Source organism: Nesoenas mayeri, assembly GCF_963082525.1.
Source record: "Nesoenas mayeri genome assembly, chromosome: 3".
In the NCBI taxonomy this organism is placed as follows: Eukaryota; Metazoa; Chordata; class Aves; order Columbiformes; family Columbidae; genus Nesoenas; species Nesoenas mayeri.
The window spans coordinates 20,116,345-20,142,202 of record NC_137544.1 but is presented as its reverse complement, the minus strand read 5'-3'; the positions used below and the strand labels follow the sequence as shown (position 1 = coordinate 20,142,202).

At 37.4% G+C, this 25,858-nt stretch overlaps 1 protein-coding gene across 1 annotated transcript in view; it reads right to left on the bottom strand.

The window, feature by feature from the left end:
- PXDN (peroxidasin) overlaps window positions 1-25,858 on the bottom strand; it is a gene marked incomplete at both ends in the record, with an annotated part of 84,540 nt that overhangs the window by 24,615 nt on the left and 34,067 nt on the right. Inside the window, 11 exons of the mRNA XM_080342528.1 lie at window positions 1,894-2,050; window positions 3,077-3,189; window positions 5,554-5,712; window positions 6,878-6,994; window positions 8,400-8,672; window positions 9,620-9,789; window positions 11,835-11,952; window positions 13,556-13,725; window positions 15,686-15,757; window positions 16,288-16,359; window positions 24,687-24,758. Coding sequence (XP_080198654.1) covers window positions 1,894-2,050; window positions 3,077-3,189; window positions 5,554-5,712; window positions 6,878-6,994; window positions 8,400-8,672; window positions 9,620-9,789; window positions 11,835-11,952; window positions 13,556-13,725; window positions 15,686-15,757; window positions 16,288-16,359; window positions 24,687-24,758 — 1,493 coding nt within the window. The remainder of the gene's footprint in view (window positions 1-1,893; window positions 2,051-3,076; window positions 3,190-5,553; window positions 5,713-6,877; window positions 6,995-8,399; window positions 8,673-9,619; window positions 9,790-11,834; window positions 11,953-13,555; window positions 13,726-15,685; window positions 15,758-16,287; window positions 16,360-24,686; window positions 24,759-25,858) is intronic.

Genomic DNA, 25,858 nt, shown 5'->3' with positions numbered 1-25,858 from the left:
TCTTTTTTTTTAAGGGGGTTAAAGTAATGGCAATTTTTTTAAGCAACAAAAACTTCATCCATACACATCCTGCCTTACACTTAAATAGAAACTTTTACAAAACAACAGAAAAGGACAGAAGAAAATGACAAAAGTATATTTAAAATATTACCAAATATGGCCAGCAAAACCTGCCCCTCCCCCCAGCTTCCATACACTTGCCTTTATTCTGTCTCAATGATAAGATATTTATGCACTAGAAACAGTCATAAAACATTAAGCTTGATTAAAAGAAATGTTGACATGCAAGTTTTTAGGCCTTTCTGGCTATGCCACAATTAATACTGTCCAGATAGCAAATATCCGGTACTTATCATCTGTCCACTTCTCCTCCTTGCTTCTCTGACAGCTTCATTTTTATAGCAACATAAAGAAACAGCATCTGATATCCCATTAGTTTTAAGGAGAAACATCATTTACATTTTCAGACTGAATGCAGATTAATCAAGGGTAGTTTCCCTAATCTTAGGTTTCTGGATCATATAGTTTACAAGAAAAATCACCACATTACAGTTAAATCTTGCAGATCAGCAAGCACCAAGTTTTGTAGGATCCTAATTTCAGTAGATGAGAATAAGCAGTTGACAGTCACACTAAGTGAATGAAACTGGTTTCCATTGGGTTTATAGCTCAATTCATGGTTTCATTTGTCAGAGTTCTTATTGATTTGAGATCTGGCTATTTTTTATTTTAAAAAGCCATCAAACAAACAAACAAAACGCCAAGCTTTTTCTGTGAACCTCCAGAGTAACCAAGATTAATTGATTTTTACAGATTTTCTTTCATTTGCAGACTTCATTTATATAGATGAAACCTCATCATTGAACGATTCCCAGTTCTGCAATTTTTCTCTCAGAAATCATCATTATAGACCAAAGGAATATTATTTTTTATAGAGGAGGGGATAGACTGATAGTCTACTAAAAGCAACTTAAGTGAGGAAACATCATAGTTTTACTGACACCATGTGAATGATATAATGGTAATCAATACATTAGAAAAATCACTGATACATATTTATGAATTTAGTAAACAAAATACAGACTTAGCACTGGGAAACAATATCCAATATGTAAAAGAAATCATTGCTCAATACTTATTTTTCAATGGTACAAAAAATATTGTGTTACATTTTCTACTAAAGGACAAAAAAAAACCCAAAACATACAGTTGCCTTAATATTTTCTATCAAAATGAGTCTGAACAATCTGTAGTTTGACTTAATAAGTCAGAAGAGCATTAGAGTCAATCTGTGTAACAAAGTTATTTCCTTATCCTCTTTGGCTGCTTTATTGCCAATTAGTATGTATTCATAATTGATAACTATTATTTGTCACTGTTACTTTCAAATAATTAGAATAAGCTCAAATATTCTCTTTTTCTTCCTGTTTTCTCCTTTAGCTTCTCAAGATCATTATGACTTTCCTGAATTCTTCCACAATGGTTGCAGCCTAATTTTCAAACAAATGCTGTTAAGTGCGCTTTTAAAGATGACACAAGACTTTTTGTCAATTTATCCGTAAAGATTAGACTGTATATTCAACTAGCAAATTGTAATAGGTCAAAAGGATATCTCAAGAGGAAACTACTATGATTAACTGGAACTCAAAGCATTGTTTGTTTTGAATCTTAACTCCTAGAGGTATTTTGGCTGACATATCCCCATCTTACTCACATCTGTGCAGACAGTTGCCTGAACTGAATGAAGAAAAAAAAAAGAGAGAGCGCATTATGGGAGAAAAATAAAATTATGAATAAATAATTTAACATTTTATTAATTTTTTGTATCTTAAAAATTAATCAACTAGAATAAAACTAATAATCTAACTCATACCTCTGATTAATACACCTTACCGTTAACACTAAGCACCATACTAACAGAGGAGTATCCTATGGTATTCCGGGCAACACATTCATATCGACCTTCATCAGCTGTTCCAACATCACGAATGGTAAGAAATCCCTCTGGACTCACATGAAATTTTCCACTCTCAGTCACTTGCACTCCATCCTGCAGCAAAGGATAATGTTTAGTTATCTAAATATTCTTTGTTTTCAAACTTGAATTTTTGCCTTCTTTTTATCTTTTATTTTCACATTTTAATTTATATTTAGATTTTGTATGCCAAGATAATAATCAAATAGATTCAGATAAACTTATATAATAAGCTCACACAACCTTATGTTGTCAGGAAGATTTGCATGTACTTCTAAATTGTATAGGGTATTTATTTACTTCTAGAAGTACTCATTATTATAAATCAAAGTATTTTAATAGTTATAGGTCTTCACTACATAAAATCAAAGACCCAAAAATAAGATAGCATCTCTTGAGAACATATATATTTCATTTTACTCAAAATTAACCAACTAAAAAAGATCTCAGGAGCTCTATCTATATTAGTTCTTCATGAGCTATGCATTTAGAAGCTATTTAAGGTACCTTCAAATATATTTTCTAATGCTCACTAATTGAAAAGATAATAAGATAATAAGGAAAACTGAAGATCAATATTAGCAACCCATTAATTCACCCATAATTCTGCTAATAACTGTAAACAATAATTTGATATAACCATTATTGCACCAATGGAAATCAAAGCCGCACAGAGGTTATCAAATAGTTATCGAAACATGTCCTGCCTGAAGTGTCAACCTAACACCGCCAAAGAGCTCAGCAATACAGTGTTTTATATTTTTTTATATCTTTAATATCACTGAAAGTGTGAATATTAATAGGATATTCACAAAGAACTGTCACTAAATTATGTAGACTTTTTAAGGGCTACATTATGAATTTTAGCTGGTCTGTATTGTGATTTGCATAACAATAGATATATTTATACATATATATATAATTCAGGTTTGATATCTCTATACATGCTCTGTATTAAAGAAGATTTGTTGATCAAACTCCAGGTAACGTGATCAGACATCAGAGCAAACAATAATTTGATAACGTGCACTTTAAATAACTAGTTATGAAGAGATGGAAAGGCCACTGCCTTTCTGCAACAACCAAACAAATATCTAGTACCTTATTCCATGTAATTACTGGCTCTGGCTCTCCTTGAGCACTGCATGGGATCTGTACGTTTGTGCCAACCTCCACCGTCATGTCACTGGGAATGCTGGCAAATACAGGAGTCACTAAAAACAATAAATGATACATATTGACAAAGTATGAAATACAACTTGCGTGAAAGATGATCTAAAAAGAGGCCAGCACTGACTATTTTTTCCGGTTACTCAACATTTCTTAATCTATAACCCAATTCTGTCTGCAAGTTTTCAGGTGCTTATAAGTTTGTCTTAGAGCTAAAAATGCTTCTTCCTGACATCTGCTTCAGACTGATTTTTAAGTACTCCTAACTTCTAAAAAACAGGCTAGTAGTTGCCAAAACCACCAAAGTTCCATAAATCAAAAACTCTGAAAAAAATCTAAAAATTTCTGTGAATAGCTAAATCTGAACAAAGTCACCAGAATCAATATCCCATCAACTTCTGTCATTTTTTTAATTTTTAGCCTTCTAAATAGCAACAACAGAGATTTCTTAGATGATAAAAGCAAAACGTTTCACAACTCACTAAACTGTGATTCCCTCAGCCCATTTAGTTGAGGTGCAGAGCCTTCACAGAGCTCCTACCTCCCTGACGCCAATGACCCCTAGGCCTTAAAACATCAGAAAATCACCTTCAGTTTTAAGGACATGGGGCACACAGTTACCTAAATCCAGTGTGAAGAAAATGAATGCATTTTTTAATCCTAATTTCCTTCAAATCCAGATTGACATCCAGCATCTGAAATATCATAATGAGAAGCACATCCAAGATCATGAAAACACTAAGAATTGCATTTCTGCTGTAACATATCAATATTTTGAGGAGAGTGGGACAGGACTGCATTTTTACAGTGAAGTATTTGTCCACAAAGCATACATTTATACTACTAGCCAAATCTGGCCCTGGTGTTAAATTGTTTGTATACAAATGGCTGTCATGGACCAGAAACCTTTTCAAATCCAGAGGGAGGTATCCAGGCCTGGGGAGTCAGAGCGTCTGGCTCTGTGGCTGTGAGCAACGTCAAGCCAGCAAACACACCAGGACCATTAATCTCAGTTCATTAACACAGATTTAGCCACAGCAACCAATGACTAAACATTCCTCAGATGAACAGTCTTTTTGTTAGAATCCCAGAAGAAAAAGGGTTTTTTCTTGCACAATGGAAAACAGCATTGCAATGAATGTATGGAGAGCTCCAATTTCAGGCTGCATATGCAGCCTCGGTGACCGAATTTTGCAACCTGAATTACACAAAAAATGATTTCATTAAACTTTACTCAAGTTTAACATAACTGGAAGGCTAGAACACTTTTTAAAACTGAGTTTTGTTTTGTGTAGTCAACAATTTTATACAGGGGAAAAAAAATCTTGATTCTGACAAGTTGATCTCCCAGTACTGCTCTTAACTAAGAAAAAATAATGTGGCTGTTTTTTTCTGAGAAACATCTAAACTCAGGAAGACATTTGAGCCTCTTTCACTAAAATACTGTTTATGTTACTAACAACAAATGCTTTGAATTAAATGTTTAACCTCCTTGAATTTAGTTTAACAGCAAAGTACTTAACTAAATTAATACGATTCTAATTATTCCTAGAAGTAGCTTGCTTAGAACTTACCTGAAGAAAAATACAAGAAAAATGGGATGATTTTTTTTTTTCCCTGTCTCACCTTATTTTAAGGAATGATTTTTCATTATGAAGGTCATTCTGCTGTTGTAAAATAAAGTGTTCTCTTTCTGGACATCAAAACATTATGTTAATAACACTATTTAGTTAAGAGCATAGAGTCTCTTAAGAAACAAGATTTTTCACAAAACATTTTCCCAAGCATAGGAATACTGTCATCCTCAAAGCAAACCTACATTCTTTACAAAAAAAGATAAATAAATCAGATAAACCACTTTCACAGAAGATACTGACAAGCATCCATACAATATCTATTAAAAAACACCTGGAATCTAAAAACAGATATACCCAGAAATAATTATCAGAAATGTGAAACGTTTGCAATACCCTGAACAGCAAGTTTCTTAAACAACAAAAGATATAGCCTCATTCTAACAAGTTTTTATCAAAACAGGCCATGGTTAGTTGTAAGCGTATGTAGTCTCCAAGTGACTTTGAATAAAGTCTATCAGGGTACACTTGTCCCACATGCTCTATTTACAAAAACTAATAAAACAACTTGTAACTGAAAATCAACAACTTAGATCCATTTTAGAATGCAACAAAAGTCCAGAAGAAAAAACCCAAGCACTATTCAAGCTGCTGCAGAAACTTTTTAATTCTAAACAGAGGTAAACTACTTCATATTAACATTTTGTGCCATCAAAAATAATTTATTCTCAATTTTAAATTTCAGGGAAAAATAAACCACACAAAGTAGTGTGTATGGAGTGTAAGCTTGAATTTTTGCTTTGTTTTCCCAGCAGCTATATCTAGAGAACATACCTCTAGGCTGTACAGTCAGGTATACAACAACTCGTTGAGATCCAATAATGTTGACAGCTTGACATTCATACTGTCCCTGGTCATGTAGAGCAACCCTGGAAATCCTTAAGGTTCCTGAGGACAGAACTAAGTGTCTTCTGTCAACAGACAACTGGCCTCCTGAAACACAGAGCAACAGCATTTGCTATTTATAGCAGTGCAGAATAAAGTCCTTTTGTGTCAGAAAATGGGAAATTCAGTAGATTTTAAATTTGATAAAACATTGGGAAAAAAATAAGTATCTCATAAAAAAGTTTGAAACATTTACTTCTCAGAAGATAAACATACAAAGCAAACAAAACATACATATGTACACAATCATAATCCTGATCTTTCTTCTGTTTGTGGTAGAAATAAATATTTTTGTTTAAGGAGCATGACAAAGCAGCTGAATGAGAAGGTATCATAAGAAGAACACCAACAAGTATTACTGTCTATTTCATATTAATGTCATGAGAGTAAGACACAATCTCATATGCCTAGACCATCTAGAGAATCCATAGAAAAATGCAGAGAGCCTTGAAAAAATTGAATAGAATAAAAACAAAATAAAAGGCACATCAGTGCCTTCTTCTTTTCTGGACATTTCATTTGACTGAAGCAATCTTGGCAGAAGGAGAAAAAGGGACATTATCAGCATCAAAGTGACAAAGAGTTTGTTAAAAATCTACTTTATCTACCATAATCTAGAATTTCCTAATACTTCTTTTGCCTGACAGAGCTATTTCTGGAATATTTACTTACTAATCAAATATCCACTACAGTATTTCTTCCCACTGGATTTGGCTTAATGCCTTTAAAGCCACAATCTGATAAAACAGCCTGCAGAGTACACCCCAGTGTTCCTGTCAATGCACATTAAGTGACAGAAATGCAGTTATACTGATGTCAGTTACCGCTTGGACTGTTCTGATTTCTGAAGGGAGCACATCCTACCTAATTTCCAATCTCCAGTTAATGACAGCTATCCCCATTTCTTCTGCAGCAGACTGGCAGTGACAGGTACCAAATGTGATTTGTCTCATAGTTCTTAAACAATTATTATAAGGAATCAATTATGGAGACATATATTGAGCGACTTTTCTGCTGAATAATTAAAAATGCTGAGGTAGCTAGGTTCTGTGGGACACCTTGCCTTTTCTAGCTAAAGCAGAGAGAGATGAGCCCTGTTTCCTTCAAAGACTGAAGTATCGAAACACACGGAATTTCTTTCAGTGTACCAGTGACTCCCAAATAACAGTCAAACTATTCTAATAGTTTAAAAGTAAAAAAGGAACACATTTACCTCCTTTAGTCCAGGCAATAACAGGCTGGGGATAGCCTTGTGCTTCACAAGGGAAGTCAACGGTTTGTCCCTCAATCACTGTTTTGTCTTGAGGAGTGACAGTAAACTGAGGTAGAGCTACAGAAGAGAAAACAAAATGTTTTAAAAAACAAACAGACAAAACACAAACCAAAACAACAACAAAAACCACAAAACAAAACACAAACAAAAAAAAATGAAACCTGAAAAATGTATGACTGTTTGAAATGATGAACAGTTTTTTGTGTGACTTGAATATCTCATATGGGTGGTAAAAGAGATGTTAATGACACTGTTTTATATCGTGACCACTATGGGGCACAGAGTTAGGGCAGCCACTTGTGCAAAAAGAACATCTCCCTCACAGCTGGCCCTGGTGTCAGCGAAGGCCTCTGGGATCTGCGGCCATAGATCTAACATAAGAAGTATGGTAAGACTTGTAGAATCAAATACAGTGTTCCCTGGATTAAAAATACCTTCTCTTTCTCTTAAAAAATCCTCAGCTAAATCATGAAGAAAATGCAATGTAGTCAGAATCACCCTGAGCTGCTTGTTTTCTTCTTTACACAAAGGAAAGCAGTGAGTGGAGTGTGGGCCAGTTTCTGCAGTAACATCACAGCATTATCAGCGTGAGAAGGAATTTTGTTCAGCTCTCAAAACACAATCAACCATTGGTGAATGAAAAATGAACAAACCACACAGACAAGTTGTTATGTACAGCTTTAAAAATTGAACAAACCATTTGTAACCTAAACTGTTTGCCAACTAGATATCTTAATATGATGACAGAAACAAATCTAAAGGTTACTCAAAAAGTTCTGCAAATAAAAGTTTCAGCATTAAAACATTAGTAAAAAAAAATAGTCTCCACCTATGCAGGAAACTTTTTGATATATATATGAATATAAATACTTTCTATTCATACTATTGACATATAATGCCAAGGTTATTGTGATCACAATAAGTTAGAGTACTCAGAGTTTTGTTTTCCAGAAAAGCTATGCTAATGTCTCAACTAGCATAGTGATAGTTTCCAGAAAACTCAGGAGAAAATGTACCCACATTCACTCAAGTGTTTACAAAAGAAAGGCAGCACAGATCTGTACTTGAAACTCCATTTCTAGTACTCCACACACAAGCTATATTTTCTACAATTGCTACCCATTACAGAAAACATTTAGTTACCCCAAAGCTGGACACTGGCAAACAAAACGTATAATAAGAAACATACATTTCAAAACACCAATTATTAACTTCTGAGAATAATGAATTAAACTTAACTTTCAGAGGATTAGTATATATAATATACTGTCAATGAAATGTATAGCAACTTTCCTATGGACTACACTAGAATAGTGTAATTAAAAGAAAAATCTGTTATGATTTTAGTTCGGCTCTGACAATTCAGAAAAAAAAAAAAAAAAGACGAAATCACACAATTTGAAGGAATATGCTCCTCCTAATATGTTTTCCAGCATTTCATTCCTAGTGTAATGTTGCTCACCTTGGACTATGATGTATGCAGTCGCATGGATATTATCTATGCTGTTAGTTGCAAAACAGGTATACTCGCCACTGTCCTCCTGCTTCACATTTTGTATGTAAAGTCCTCCTGATGGAGTTATTGTGACACGAGGGTCACTTGGTAAAGGGGTTCTGTCGCCTTTGGTCCAGGTGATTCGTGGCTGAGGGTGCCCAGCTGCGCTGCACTCCAAGGTAACGCTCTCTCCAACTAGAACTTCAGTATTTTGTGGATGAATCACAAAACTAGGCCGGGCTGCGAAAAAAAAAGAGCAATGCCTAAATATGAACTTTAGTTCACATAGCTCTAATTTAGCTGAATATTGCAACAGTTTGGGGAAACTAGGGGTTTTATAATAGTTCTGTTCCAATATACTTCTAATCTTGGTACAAATTCTGCCTCGTTTTAAGCCATATCTAGCTGCAGACATTTAGAAATATCAATAGATAAGAAATAAAAGCTCATACAATTGCACTGATGTTTTCTCTTAACTCCTATTAAAACAATTTTCAAATATTTCCTTTTCATTTTGTGATCTTTATCAAGGTCTCTTCAGAGGCATAGAAACTGAGACCCAGAAAACAAACTGCCTAAAAATTGCCATAAATGCACAAAAGCAAAACTGATTAAGCTACATTTTAGTAACTTTTTTCCAAACACAGGTGTGTGTTGCAGTGACATTTTAAGACCACCTGACACTCAGTGTCAAAACAAAATTTTCTCACAGCAAAGTTTAGAATTTAAAAACATTACAGACCTGGACAGGAATTTAGTGCTTGCAAACATGAAGCACTGGCTAGACAGAGACTCAGGCTAAAAGGTTCCTGAGAAGGATGGCTGTGTTGGGTGTGTCAAAGCTTTCATGAGTGGCCTGTTTGGAAGCTTGTGGTTTTCAGGTACCCAAGGACAACATCATTGCACTGAGCAATGTCTCAATGCAACAGCTTCTTTTCCTAACCCTTCTACAATTAGCCTACATGACTATAATCAGAATTGCACACTACAGTGAAGATACTAATTAACTGGCTGATTTGTTTTTTTGTTCCAGAGATACTATAACCTCATGATCTAGTTCTTAAGATGCCCAAGAACAAGAAATCTACATGTCAATAAAATACAATAGCTAAAGCATCTTATTTTTAGCAAACTTCTTATCAAAATAATTCTCTATCTGAATGCAAAATTCAGACGATATTCTTTACCTGGTGACTCAAAGTATCTAAGAGTAACTTCCTGAGTTTTCACTTCTCCAGCCACATTTTTTGCCATGCACTGATAAATGCCTTGATCTGTTTCTTTAGTATTCTGAATCATTAACGTGCCATCATCTAGCAAGTTTAGACGGGAATCTTCTTTCATACTGAGCTCATTGCTGTGAAGAAAACAATCTGCTGGAGTTAAACCTTTAAATCACAAGCACAGAAAACTACCAAATAATAAAACACAAAATATATTAATCAAATAACTCATGGGGAAAAAAAAAAAAGTTTTATTGTGTTAAGTAAAATAATAGAACTTTTTGTTTTATCCAGAAGAGAAGAAATATAAAAAATAAACCAATTTTGCTTATGCAAATATTACATATTCAACATGAAAAGTCAAAATACTTTTATAAGTAAATGCTTACGGAGAAAAGAGTGAAAAAAATACATATAGCTGGTCTCATTTTCCTTTAAGATTGTTTCTGCTGGAAGTATTTCATGTAAGTTCAACACTCAAGATACTTTCTGCTAGGAGAGAGGTTAGTTGCTGTAAAACCATCTTTGTGCAAACCTCTGTCTGGATTTCTCAAGGAGCACTAATTATTAGAATTTGTACTGGCTTAAAATGTAGGTTAAGACCAGGTCTTCAGGCTTCTATGTCATGGATAGTTTTCTGTGATATTAACTGAGAACAATTAAGGGTTTTTTATTAAAGGAACTGTTTCTCAGTCCATTCCTCACTACAAGATGAACAAAGCACAGAGGAGGGATGAGATCTCACCCTCCATGTACAAAACCCAGTCTGACTGCTGATCTATTCAACATACTGCTCAACAGGTCAATGGCTTTTGACTGAAATCTTGCCATATTCAAGTACCTTGCAAAGAGCTTTGCTCTCATTCATGCAGCCAGGAAACAAGCCAGAGTCAACAATCCCACACCCCAAGTTCAAATTTCTTCTTAAAACTCTTTCATATGTGTATTCTGAATACATGTTTTCTTTGTTTATTATAAAAAGTACATGAGCCAAAGAAAATTTTAATGAAATAATTATACCATCCAAGTTCAAGGCTCTGTTCTTGACATACTCCATAAACGCTGTACCCTTGCTGCACATGAGGTTCTTACTGACATCAGCACAAAGCTACAGAACCAGGACTCCAAATTGTTCCACTTTATCAGCAACTAACAAACTAAAATGGTTCATTTGATAATATAAAATGTGAAGAAATTTATTTTCCAGATCAGGTTTTCCATTTGTATTAGAGCATTATTTAGCCAAAGCCTGAATAAACTAGAGGTAAACTCACAATTAACGTGTCTGTCATAAATTAACAACTGTTTATGAGGGAGCAACATGCTCCCACATGGCTGGTTGGCCATGCTGTGCCCAGTGCTGCTGGAGGGAGCCAGGCGCAGGGCAGAGCTCAAGCAGCTGCTCTGCAGCAGGCTGGCCCTTGGGCTGCTGGAAGATGCCTGTCCTTTATAGGGCCTTCCCTTCCTGCCCTAGCCAGTGAGGAGAAGCGATGGAGCAGGCTGCCCAGAGAGCTTGTGCCACCTCCATCCTTGGAGGCTTTTCAGACCCAACTGGATAAAGCAACCTGGTATAATCCTGATTTGAGCAGGAGGCTGTACTGGAGACCTCCTGAGATCCCCTCCAACCCAAATTGCTATAACTCCCATTTTCTGGGATGGAGCTACACCTTGGAGGAAAGCTGCCTCTGAAGAGCTGGGGCTCGTGGAAGGCTTCCTCTGAAACCTAACTTCTATCCAGCTGAACTCCTTTAAAAAAAGTAGCTTTTGCTCTGCCTCAAAATGTAATGCAAATAGATCTGCACAGAGTATGCAATCACTGGCTAAACCCACAGACTGCACATGCAACATGTTCATATTGGATTGCCAGGTACTTACATACAAATGATTCACAGCTCTACAGGTGTGAGCGACTTTTCAGGTATAACTACAGCTGAAAATTTACCAATGGTACTATAGTTACAAAGTAATATTTTCTAAAATTATCAGCTCTTAAGTGTTCAGAATTACTAATATAACAGATCTGGGTCATTATTACTTCATATACTTCTTTTAATTATAATGGGTTTCTGATGTAACTATTTCATATATTAGCCAGTAAGGCATGTGGACATGCACCCAAAAACATACACACAGATAAACATACTTACATCAAGTTTCTTACTTCCTCTTTTAAACTTACTTGTTTCGAAGCCAGATAATTTCTGGTTTAGGATTGCCTTCAGCTCTGCAAGTGAAATACACTGTATTCCCTGAGGTAACGTCCACATCCTGAGGCTCTGATGTAATTCTTGGCCTCTCTGTATCAACAATAAAACATATGAGGAACACTTACTTGTTCTAAAACTACTAAAGAATGGTAAATAAAAATTTTTCCATACACCTTGTAGAAAAATATTTTTCACAAATGTTTTACCTTAAAATATTTATATGCTTAATCAGGATTAAACACACTTTTCCACATGCAAAAGTGACTGTGGGGTTTCTGGCCTCCTCCATTGTTCCATAGGACCTTTTAGCAGACTGGAAATGGACTGTGCAAATTTGTATCAGGTTCTAAAGTAGCTGTTTTATTTATTTGAACAGGGGCTCAATTTGCTTATGAAGGAAAAACTTGAAAGCAGCAAGCACAAGTGCCATTTAAAATAACTTCCTCTAGATAAGTATCAGTGCCTAACCTGCCTCCTACAGAAGAATTTGTCCAGCTTGCTTCCTGCCATTTCCATATTCAGGCTCCTTAGATGTGCAGAGAGCTGGCAGAATGCCATATGAATTATTCTTGCACCAAATTCCCTTTTTACTGTATTTTTCAAGAACTTCGTAGGTGCTTATGGTCACAATTTTCATTATCAGAATTATATCCAACAGATAACCGAAAGGACGATTTACTTATTTTATATCTAGCAGGCAAAGGCCCATCACACGATGAGAAACCTTCATCTTGGCTTTGGAACAGGACAGGTGCTGGGGCCGAGCCCCAGGACACCCAGAGTGAACAGCCTGAGCGCTCCTAGGCTGAAGGAATACAGGTGAACAAAAGGATTTTCATGGAAGTGCTTATTCATTGATCTTTCAGTGGTGTGATTTCAGTGCCAGTGCAGGGCTCACTTTGCAAATATAGCTGAGTAAAAAATAAATCAAATGACCCAACCCAGATTCCAATAACATAAACGAGAGTTTTAACAATCAGAAATCAGAAGCAATTCTGTATGTCCTGTATCAAAAATAGCGTGGTCAGCAGGACAAGGGCAGTGATCCTTCCCCTGTACTCTGCATTGGTGAGGCCACACCTGGAGTATTGTGTTCAGTTCTGGGCCCCTCAGTTCAGGAAAGACATTGAAGTGCTGGAGTAGGTCCAGAGAAGAGCAACACGACTGGTGAAGGGACTTGAACACAAGACCTATGGGGAGAGGCTGAGGGAGCTGGGGTTGTTTAGTCTGGAGAAGAGGAGGCTTAGAGGTGACCTCATCACTCTCTATAACTACCTGAAGGGAAGTTATAGCCAGGTGGGGATTGGTCTCTTCTCCCAGGCAGTCAGCAATAGGACAAGGGGGCATGGGCTTAAACTCTGCCAGGGGAAATTTAGGCTGGATATTAGAAAGAAATTCTTTACAGAGAGAGTGGTCAGGCATTGGAACGGCCTGCCCAGGGAGGTGGTGGACTCGCCGTCCCTGGAGGTTTTTAAACTCAGATTGGACATGGCACTTAGTGCCATGATCTAATAAACGGACTAGAGTTGGACCAAGGGTTGGACTCGATGATCTCTGAGGTCTTTTCTAGCCCAGTCGATTCTGTGTTATCCATGAGAACAGAAGAACCAACTCTTAGCAACAACAGCAACAACAACAAAGTCTGGGTACTTTTTAACACATTAAAGAATCCAGGAGGAAGTGGTAAACCCACCACAATTAAGTTCTTCTGGTGTTATGGTGGCCACAGATCTTCCCTGGATCCTCCGTGGATACTCACAGGTAGCTGCTGCTTGAGCATTACCCGACTCCGCGTACGTCTTCAGCAGCTCCGCCAGCCACAGGATTTCACAGTCACAGTGGAGAGCATTTGAATCCAAACGCCTGCACAAAAAATGAAGCAGTCACAACAGTTTTTAGCAAGCTCTGATTATTTTGCTGAGATCAAAATGGTTCTGTAACCTGGGCAGCACCTTTTTCTGTCAACAGAGACAAGGGGTAATTTGGAACACAGGTGATGGTCACTCGTTTACATGCATTCTGGTAGTCTTTATTACAAAAATGCATATTATTTTCACTGCATGGTTTGGACCATGTTCAACATAACAAGCAGCTGAATGTTTCTTTTTTAACCCCAGCATTCAGTGAATAAATCAGGTTTTATTTAGACTTTATATAAACTTTGCTTAAATAAGAAACTTATACACATTTTTTCCCGTTTAATACTTATTACTGTAGTAACTTGACAGCCAACCTGACATTTTTATAGCTTCCCATTTTGCTGATCAGGCAACTGAGACAAAGACCCACAGTTTTATTTAAGCATTAAGCTCTTGTCGAGTTCAGTGGGTCAGTAACTTTGTAAAACACCTGCCTGCTGCAGATAATGAGAACGCATAAATTCTGTTGACTTTCTTTCCAGTAGTGGAGAGCCCTGTTACTACATGGAGCACTGCACTTTGTGGTGGAGGGCTCTGTAGGAAAAAAAAATCATTAAATACAGAAATCTGTACCATTAGATGTGTGCGTATTTAAACTGGAAATAAAGATGCGTGGTAAAGAAACCTTAGTTTGGTTTATCTTTGGGAGTAGTAAACATTTTGATCATTTTGTCTTTTAATATTTTTTTAACCTCTTGTAAAAATGCTGAAATATTTTTTATTCCCTGCTCTCCTATGAAAAAAAGGGAAGACCAAGGAAAACTAGTTTACAAGCTATTTTAACAAATGTTTCCTAGTATATCAGATGTTATTGCTAGAACTTAAATCCGGAAGTCATGATGTTACCTTTAGGGATAAGCTTTCTCACGTCAGAAGGTATCAGGACAGTCTAGCCCAGTGTACTGTTCCAGTAACAGACACTATTAAAACTCCCCTTTACCGAGGCATTATGTGAAGAAGCATCTTTCTCTGTTCACTTGAACTCCACAGGACTTCTAAGAGAGGTATGTGTGCAGCAGCTATTACTGGAAGGTGTGTTCACCATCAAAATTTACTGAATTCTGCCTTTCACCCCTAATTAAAGGAGTGGCTCCACAACTGTTCAAAGCCAGCAGGACCATCTTCGTGCTGCTCCCTTGCCATCTCTGTTCCCAGTGGAGTGGGCGCTGTGACTACACAGCTCACCCTCTGCAGCCCTCCTGGAAAGGGGAGTGTGAATACCTGACTGCCTGCCTCAAAACAGCAGTCTTCAATATTTTAGATAATATTTATGCTAGATCAGTAGACATCCAAATAAGGGATGGAAAACCCTCTGAAAGTCATCTTACTATGGCACTCTGATCAATATGTAGTTTTCAAATGCTATTGAGGGACTTAGGAGCCTTTTCTTTTCCAAGCAGTGGCAGTTCAAGAACTGGCTTCTGGAGTGGCTTTTGCAAATAATATATTTATCCTTACACTACTGAGTACCTTTTTATAATTCTGGTTTTGTCATCAGATCAGGACAAGGAAAACAATGAAAAGAAAATACCAAAGTAATAAAATATTGAAAGAGATCATAGAAGGATCATCCAGTAACATACAGAGAAGAGAGGCAAAAAAACCAAACCAATGAAGGAGCTGTCTATATTATTTGGTCAACAAAACAAGACCATATGACTACAAATAATTCCAAGACAGGAAAAAAACAAAAGGATTTAGTCAGTCACTGAAGAGTGTAGTATATAAAGCAATGGTCTCTATGTGTGTAAACAACTGGAGCACATCTTAGGAAAAATTATACAGTATTTAAAACAATTACACAATGAAAGGCATTTTCAAGGAAGATAAGATTGCAAGATGAGATACAGTATCATTAGATTATTTAAACTTACTTTAGTTCAATAATAATTCAATTTACTTACAATCTCTTCATAGATTCTAAGTGACTAAATGTTCCAGGAATCAAATGAGCTATTCTGTTGTTATGCAAAAATCTGTTAAAAAGCAGAGAAATATTCATATGATAATTCAGATTTTGACACATACTCATTTCATTTACTTCTTCTGGAAGTCCTTAAAGTAATTCTACAAAATTTTAAAAAATATATATTTTTCAGCTGCTATTTGGCTGCTATTTTTAAAGTGGTCTCCAAGGTATATTTGGTGTGTCCATAAGGGAAAAAAGAAGTCTTAAAAGGCCAAGTTAATCAAAAGAAGAGAGTTCATAAGCATTCAAATGAGAAACTAAAAAAAAAAAAAGTCATAATATGAATCATCTACTTCTTCATTCATAACACTTATTATAGGCCAAACAGAGATCACAGCTCACTGCTGCATGCCTATAAGATCAGCCTGACCCAGGCGTTCTTGGCAAAGACTACATAGTAGTTACAATAAAAAATGTAGATTAAAAATAATCTGCGGGAATGAGAAAAATATTATTTTTCAGTTTCAAACACTTGATTTAATTCAAACAAAGAAGCAAGCTGACTTCTGAATCTTACCCCAAGATAAACAAACTTACAGCCTTTCAAGTTTTGGAAGATGGGTAAAGGATTCGGGTTCCAACGTTTCTATTTGATTAAAGTGCAGATACCTGAAAATACGTTAAACAAAAAGAAAAATACTGAAACAGTTTTCTTAACTAAGCTGAAATATTATAAAGCATTTGTTATTGTTTACACACTGTTTACACACCCAAATGGTGATAGTGACATAGTGGCTTAACTTGTTTCTGTTATCTGAATTCTGTACTTGAATCTGAGAAATACAAGGCATGACAAACAAGAAGGGTTTGTAGACCACTATCTATCTATCTATCTATCTATCTATCTATCTATAGTGTGTGTGTGTGTCTGTATATGTATGTGCAAAGGAAATTGTTTGAAACCACCACTTCAGAGATTTTAGAAATACTACTTTGAACCCTCTTTTGTCAAGTCCAGTTTTCATTGGTATGCATACTTGAATAAATATATATAGAAAAAAAAATACAGGAAAATGTTGCATATTGTTTAGAAAACATTTATAGTTTCCGGAAAAATAACATTTTTAGTGGGCAACTGTTTTCATTGTTATCACATTGAGGGAAAATTTCATAAGGTGTGGAGAAGTAACCTGCTCTGGCCCATTAATTCTGGCATTTAAAGCTATGAACGCTCTCAAAAGCCAAAAACTTAATAATATAAACCCAGGTTTGATTGAATCACTTTTAGACAAAGAGCTTCTCAGCAAGCGGGGCAGAATTAAGCACCACAGCTGTGCTCTGTTTGATGCTCTGTTGATGCCTATGTAAGCTATTAGTATTATACAGCAACAATTTTACACAGCTGTTAATCTTGCAAAACTGAAAAAGTCTAAAATAATAAGAAAATCAACCAGATTATAGATCTGTAATTGCTATGAAAATGGACTGCAGAGGCAGACTTATTTCAGTCTTGACTCCGTTGTGGAAGTATTCCACAATCTTGCAGACGAGCAAACAGGAAGTAATTGATAAGATTTGCACAACGAACTGTGGAAATTATTTATAGACTTTGGATTCTGATCATATCCAAAGCTCCTAAAGTTTCCTACTTGACCTCTGACAATCTCGGGAACATCTGGAGAATGTGCATATATAGAAATCACTGTAAGCTTGAAAATGAAAAAGCCCATCATTTAAAAGCAGAGAAAATCTCAGACTCCCAAATCTCCTGAAAAATCTATCCTTCAGTGTGAAAAGCAAAAGGATGTGGAAACTCCCTTGCAGCGAAACACGGCACGTGCTCTGCTCTGCAAGCTGAGCTGAATGATCGCTGGGGAGAGAGGAAAGCGGGAACAAGCAGCGATTATGGCAGAGCCCTGGGAGGTGCGAGCGGCGGGAAGCCAGGCACGTGTCTGGCGCTCTCCCAGCTCCCCCGCCGGCCGCACGGCCCCAGCGCCAGCCGGCACACGGTGCCAGGGAGCGATGAATGAGGACCACAGAAAAAGCCAATAAATCAGCACGGATGTGATCAGGCACATTGGCGTTGTCAAGTCTGCTCACTGCCAGCGCAACGCGTGGCCACAAATTGCAGTGAGCATAGATGATGATCCTGTTTGCATAAGGAAACAACTGTGTAGTCATGCTGAGCCTGCCAGTCTTCATCTCCCTTTTGAATCTAAATTAAAAAGACAGACATCTCAGAGGCAGATATTTCCTGCAAGGTTCAATGGAATCACCAGCAGAGAGAAGAGATACCTCAGTCAGGTCCAGCCCTGAGGAAGGACAGGCAGGACAGAGCTGGTGGCTGCCCTGCCAGTGACCAGGCTCTGCTCGCCACCTCCCCAGCATCAGCAGCAGCTGGGAGAGCACAAGGCAAGCTGGGGATCACTGCGGTGAAGGAGGACCAAGGGAAAAAGCAGACACAGCTATAGGGTTTGTTACTTCTGAAGCAGCTTTAATTTTGGAAAAAACTACCTACACTACTTCTTGTGCAGTCAACAGGTATTTTTCCCTTTTTAACTTTTGTTAATTCTGCTTGCACTTTTATGATTCAAGAGCACCTTGCAAATGCATCTCCTTATCTTCCCAATAAATTTATTTCTTCTACTTCTTTGGTAATGACAAGGCAAGATTTGCAGGTACAAGTAACACCTCTTACTAGAACAAATGACATTGGCAAAAGCAGGCACATCAAGGCACACAACCCCTTCTTCAGGTCCATGGATCAGAGATGAAATCAACGAAGAAAAAGAAAGGACACCTCTCTCAGACAGCCTAAGTGAAGCAACAGCTCGTAACTGCTGTGTAGTATTCAAGACTACTACAATTACAGATGTAAATAATATTTTATGTGTCTGAAAACTCATTTTTCCAACCAAATTAATCAGTCTAATTAAAACACTAGTTCTGTTACAAACTTTGCCTTGTTTACAACCTCAAAGCATCACAGATACAACTACACCAATTCAGGCACCAAACCACATTTTAACAGTTAACTTCATCAGAAATCACGTTGCCTAAAGTAGCTCAAAAATCATGAAGTTCAACTGGAAAATACTCTGAACTGCTTCATATGACAAGCTAGTTCAGTTTTGCAGGTGTTTAAATTATTACCTCAAAAGCAAGTTTTCAGGCAATTTATGAACAGAACAAGATGTTAAATATGTGGAAAAAGTAAGTAACAACAAGTGCAATTCTGAAAAAAATAGATACAGAAACAAGATTGCATTGTAAGTCTACAATAAAAAATATAAAATATCCTTGGCTTTACAACCTACACTTTAATCACATTTTATGACCTAGGTTTATCAATCATTTACATTCTTTCCTTCTATGTACCACATTAATAGTTTTTTAAAGGATTTTAATATTGTAATTAATATGATAATTTCTTGGACTAGAAGTTCACTTCAAAAGTAATCATATTCAGGAAATAATCTCATACTGACATGTCTTTATAGACATCTTTTATGTTCAGAATATAAAACACTCTTAAAAATAGTAGTATGATGTAATGAATTTGATATTAAAAAGACTTGCATAATGGAAATTCAAAGAAAAAGCATGCAAGAGTGATTTTCAATACTCTTGTGTCTTCATTTTTTAATTCTGAATTCACTATCAAGGATGAAACAGAAGGAAATACATAAAGGCAAAAAAAAAAAAAAGAAAAAACAAAACAAAACAAAAAACAAACCTCCAAACCAAACACACCTAAAGAAAGATAATGATCAAATAAGCATGGTACAGATTTTCTCTTTGTTATTATTAATCTTGGAGGATGAACATTTACAGTAAAATTCAGTCTCACTGGCATTTTTCAGAGCAATAAACTTAAGATTATATCTTCTGTGGCATAGTATTTTTGTAGAGGATTACTTTTATCATATGTGCCAATATTTTGTTTCTAATAGTATCTCCACACCTTTGGGGAAGTACTTAAAAATCATTAGTTGAGTATAATGCATGAATATGTAAACAGGATGTTGCCATTTTTATTATTTGAAAGAGAATCAACAAACATATTTTTACCACATTTATCAAAGAGCCTTCTCTGCCCAAGGGCATGACAAGAATTAACAGGCTTACACCATGAGGAAAGAGAATTAAATAAGATATTATAGTAATGATACAAAACGTTGGAAGAGGATACTTAAGGAGATTATGGAATCCTCTCTTTAAAGACTTAAAATAAGGCTAGATAAATATCTGTTTCCAGTCGTCTAGGTTTGTTGTCCCTAGTTAGTCTTATTTTAGAATAATAAGGATTTACTTCTCAAGAAATTTTTCATACCTTTTGGGTTTGTTTGTTTAATAATTAATTCTCTTTCATTACTGCTTACTGTAGGTATTTTTAGCAGCACTAAGACTTTAATCAGGCTCCACTGTGTTAAATGTGCATACCTTCTCGTATACAGATATGCAAAAATAGGTAACTCTTTGTAATATAAAACTTAAAAAAAAAATCACAGCAACATTTAAGAGGTACTGAAAATTGAATTGAGGGAAATAAAGTGAATATAACAAGCTCCATCACTATATTTAAGATGTTTTTATCTATTAATTTCCCCACAAAATATGTACCTGTGTACACAAACTACAGACAAACTCTAATCATAGCGTATAAAGAACAAAAATAGTATGTTAATATGAAAGTTAAAATACATAATTAGTATTCCACTAAGATCAGGTAAAGAGATTTCAATAAGTCCACTAGTATTTAGGGATCCTGCTAGTTAAGGACGGCAGAGAACACATTTGGTCCCTGATACATACAGCTCTTAGGCTGAGATCTCAAAAAATATAATAGATATTTGGAAGAAAAGCAATGCACACACATCTGGAAACAGACTGCATTTAGAGCTCCATCTTGGGATCCAGATACAACAAACATGCGACCTCCCAAGCCAAGTATTTGTGACATTTCAGGTGGAATTCAGTTGTCTAAGCTCAGGCATATAGAGGCAGCTTTCATTGCCTTCTGGGTGCTCCAGCTGCCTTCTGGCTGCTGCTCTGAAAAAAGGCAAGTTTCCTGTAGATTTGTGTCACCTTTGCCAGACACAAACGTATGTCTTGGAGATCTAACAGGGTTGAAACTGGTACTAAGTGGCTGTTTTCATCAGCTGACTTTCTACCTTCATACCCTGTCATGACTGAAGGTTTAGGTGACGAAATATGTATGGCTTCAGTGAGTTCAAGCATCTAAAACTATGAAGTTTTTTCAGAATTTACTCTGGCACAAGTGAGTTTCAAGATCTGATCCAAAGATCTTATTCTCTTGGCAGAAATTTCCAAAGAAAAAGATATTTCTACTACATAAGCAGCTAAGAATTTTGCCACAGGGGTTTAAGAAGGATCCTGCCAGCCACAGTAAATACTGGGTTCTTTCTTTCCTTATACATGCAACAGGTCTCCTAAATCAAACTAAATTTAGTTTCTCTCAAAGAATAACAAAACCATGAAAAAAAAAAAAAAAAACAAAAGACAAACAAAACAGAAAAGTGTTTTGCTGTTCAGGTTTTTTTCATCGTGCAGAAGTCTCCTGATCACTAGCCCTTGTTCTTATGGGGAACTTCAACCTACCAGATGTCTGCTGGAAGTACAACACAGCAGGGAGGAAAACAACTTAACACAGTTGGTCAGTGAGCCTACCAGGGAAGAAGCCCCACTGGATCTATTATTTTTAAATAGAAAAGGACTTGTGGGCAATGTGTCGGCCTTGGGCATAGTGATCATGGAATGATGGAGTTTTCTACTCTTGGAGAAGTTAGAAAGGTGGCCAGCAGAACTGCTGCTCTGGACTTCCAAAGGGCAGACTTTGACCTGTTTAGGAGGCTGGTTGGCAGAGTCCCTTGGAAGGCAGTCCTGAAGCCAGAGGAGGCCAGGAAGGCTGGTCTGCCTTCAAGAACATAATCTTAGAGGCACAGGCTGTCCCTGTGTGCTGGAAGGTGAGCCAGTGGGGAAGAAGGCCGGCCTGGCTGAGTAGAGGGGTGTGGCTGGAACTTAGGAATAAAAAGAGAATTTATAATCTTTGGAAGAAGGGGCAGGTCACTCAAGAGGAATACAAGAACTCTGTGAGGTTATGCAGGGAGAAAATCAGAAGGGCCAAAGCCCAACTAGAGCTGAGCCTGGCCACTGCTGTGAAAGGCAACAAGAAATGTTTCTATAAACATATCAGCAACAAGAGGAGGACTAAGGAGAATCTCCATCCCCTGATGGATGAGGGCAGAAACATAGTGACAGAAGATGAGGGAAAGGCTGAGGTCCTAAATGCCTTCTTTGCCTCAGTCTTTAATAATCAGAACAGTTACACTCTAAGCACCTAGCCCCCTGAGCCAGAAGACAAGGATAGGGAGCAGAATGAAGCCATGGGGAAATGGTTAGTGACTTGCTACACCACTTGGACACCCACAAGCTTATGGGGACAGAAGGGATATACCCAAGGGTGCTGAGGGAGCTGGTGGGGGTGATCACTGAGCCACTTTCCATTATCTACCAGCAATCTTGGCTAACTAAGGAGGTCCCAGTTGACTAGAAGTTGGCTAACTTGATGCACATCTACAAGAAGGGCCGGAAGGACAATCAGGGGAACTACAGACAAGGTAACCCATGTAGCAGATAAGCGAAAGGCTGTGGATATTGTGTACTTAGACTTCAGGAAGGCCTTTGGCACCATATCCTACAGCATTCTCCTGAAAAAGCTGGCAGCTCATGGCCTGGATGGGCGTACTCTGCGATGGATGAAGAACTGGCTGGATGGCTGGGCCCAAAGATGTGTGGTGAATGGACCCAAATCCAGTGGGCGGCCGGTCACAAGTGGTGTTCCCCAGGGCTCAGTATTGGGGCCAGTTCTGCTTAAACTCTTTATCAATGGTCTGGATGAGGGGATTGAGTGCACCCTCAGTAAGTTTGCAGACAACACCACATTGGGTGGGAGTGTTGATCTGCTGGAGGACAGGAAGGCCATACAGAGGGATCTGGACCAGTTGGATTGTTTGGCTGAGGCCATTTGTACGAGGTTTAACAAGGCCAAGTGCTGTGTTCTGCACTTGGGTCACAAGAACCCCAGGCAGCGCTACAGGCTCAGGGAAGAGTGGCTGGAAAGCTGCCTGGCAGAGAGGGATCTGGGGGTGTTAACAGGCAGCTGAATATGAGCCAGCAGTGTGCCCAGGTGGCCAAAAAGGCCAACAGCATCCTGGCTTGTATCAGGAATAGTGTGGCCAGCAGCACTAGAGGAGTGATTGTGCCACTGTACCCAGCACTGGTGAGGCCCCACCTTGAATCCTGTGTTCAGTTTTGGGCCCCTCATCAGAAGAAAAACATTGAAGTACTAGAGAGAGTTCAGAGGAGGGCGACAAAACTGGTGAGGAGTCTGGAACACAACTCTGATGAGGAGTTGTTGAGGAAGCTGGGGCTGTTTAGCCTGGAGAACAGTAGGCCGAGGGGAGACCTTATTGTGTTCTACAACTACCTGAAAGGAGATTGTAGCATGGAGGGTGTTGGTCTCTTCTCCCAAGTAGCAAGTAATAGGACAAGAGGAAATGGCCTCCAGTTGTGCCAAGGGAGGTTCAGATTGGATATTGGGAAAAAATTCTTCACAGAAAGGGTCGTGAAGCACTGGAACAGGCTGCCCAGGTCAGTGGTGGAGTCACCATCCCTGGAGGTGTTTTAAAGGCATTTAGACGAGGTTCTTAGGGACATGGTTTAGTGCTAGAGTTAGGTTAGGTTATGGTTGGACTCAATGATCCTGAGGTCTCTTCCAACTGAAATGATTCTATGATTCTTATATGCTTCAGTAATCATTTCTAGAGTAGGAAGAAGAGGAAGAGGAAGGCATTAAGGAAACAAATGACATATTTATATATGTTCTATAATTATTGCTCTTGGTTTGTGTAGAAGCTCTTTCTTCCAAAGGTTCAATTGCCCTCTAAAATAGATTGTATCATTTTGTACCCTTATGAAGTGTCATTTTATTTCAGATACACACTGTGTCCACTAATATCCACTAGAGGTTTATAGTAACAAGGAAACTGATACATGTCATAGAAAATTTGTAATACACTGGTAACTGAGAAGTTTCAACATCTATGTTTGTCCTAGAAGATTTTCAACCCCCAAAATGTATGTGCTACAAAACTCATTGGTCTAGTGCTGTTATTTGGCAGTAAAGCTGTGAAACAGTCACGCATTTATAGCTCTTTCTGTTTTTCTAAACATTACCACAATGAACGCATAGCAATGCTTTCTGATTATAAAACAAAATATAGTTAAACTTCATTGAATCACTACAAGCAATTTTTGTCATGGTAATGACTGCATTTTTCATTCTTCTTCAACAGTCATTATTCTTCAGTTAAGATACAGCAAAAGGAGTGTGATTTTAATCAATCTTTCTAGAAGACTTTACTGAAACATCTATATTACAACCAATGAACTTTCATGCTTTTTAAACCTATGTATAGGGCAATGATTAATGCATATCAGTAATAGTAAGGTTTTAATTTTTAAATCTCTTCTTGTTTTAAAATACAACAAAACTGGATTAAACTTCAAGAAACTAATTCAGCTTTAGTTATGCCGTTACAAAACAAAGTAACTGCCGCAATCAAAGGAATTGCAATGTTATAAAACCTACAGAAATGAAATAAGAATCTCTCTCTAAGCAATACACATCAGTTTTCAACATTTTGCACAATAGCACTTCATCAAAGCTATGTAATAATGTATAGGGACACCGGGAGTGCAAATCACAAACAAAAGACAAACACGGACATGAGGAATTTGACACAGAGATTGGTTTTGGTTTTCCACATGCAAGTGATTCTGGGGCTCTCCGCCTAACAACCCAGGGCGTGCAGCCATGCAGAGCATGCAGGCAGGAGGTACGGAGCAAGGCGTGCACCTTCCTCTGCAGGGGAACCATGGAGATGACAGCACAGAAGAGAAAAGGCACTTACAGTTGTTCTAGAGAGGCAAGTCCTTTAAATGCTTGCCTGTCAATTGACTGGATTTCATTCTTGTACAAATAGCTGAAACAAGAAACAATCAGTAATATTAGTACACAAACGAGAGCTACATGAAGGTGGAAAAGAAGAATTAAGTTGACACATGAAGACAGCTTTTCAACTACATATTAGAAAAAATATACAAAACAAAAATGAAACATGTACACATAAAAATACTTTGTCATTGAGATTTCATCCCAAATATTTGCCAGGAAAGGCAAATGTCTGGGGCATTGTAGGCTCTGAGGTTGTCACCTGGATGGTTTGGGCTTCCCAGTGATCGCTGTTTCTGCTTACTGTTTCTTTGCCCCTCAGTTTCTTGATAGGCTTGCCAAAAGCCAAAATAAATTCATCTTAATGGGACAGAATTGCATCAGAAGTGACACATTGGGGATGCCAGTGGCCTCTTACTTTCTTTAAAATATCTTAGGCGGATACTGGAACAAGTATCCAAACTATGACAGAATTGGTCTTTTTAGTGGACTTGGAGAGCAAGCAGTAAGAACTTTTATAACTCTGCCTGTGTCACCTTTTGAAAATTTACAAAAAAACACAAGTTAGAATATTGGCATTGCATCCATAAAACAGCATTATATATTTGTTTTATCGCTGTGTAGAATATGGACATTAGGTCCCCGTTGATACTCTATAATATAAACAGAATAAACACATGCAGAGTACCAGTATGTTCACGTGTGCTGTCTATACCATTTCTACACAATAAAAATAAAACAGGATGGAACACTGTAGGTAATAAAGTTTATCATGCTTTACATATAAGGATGTTTTAGTGAGAGGGCGTTGCAGAAATTACTGATTACTGTAGTTTCTGCAGGGAGGCAGCAAATAAAAATATGTCGGAGTTCAAAGTCAGCCACTCTTTTTGTGTTAGGTTAGGAACAGCTTCACAGTAAGAACTTTCTAACAATTAATGACAAATGGTTTGAAACTCAGTTAATCAGGCATGGATTCTATGAAAAAGGGATGAAGAGACTTCGGACCACAAATGACTATTAGCAGGCATTTTATTAGTAATGGGTTTGGCTTTTCTATTATTACAGTTTTCAGTAGCTTACTGGAAATATAGCAAAGTTCTTTTGATGCAACAGATTAAATAGTGGCTC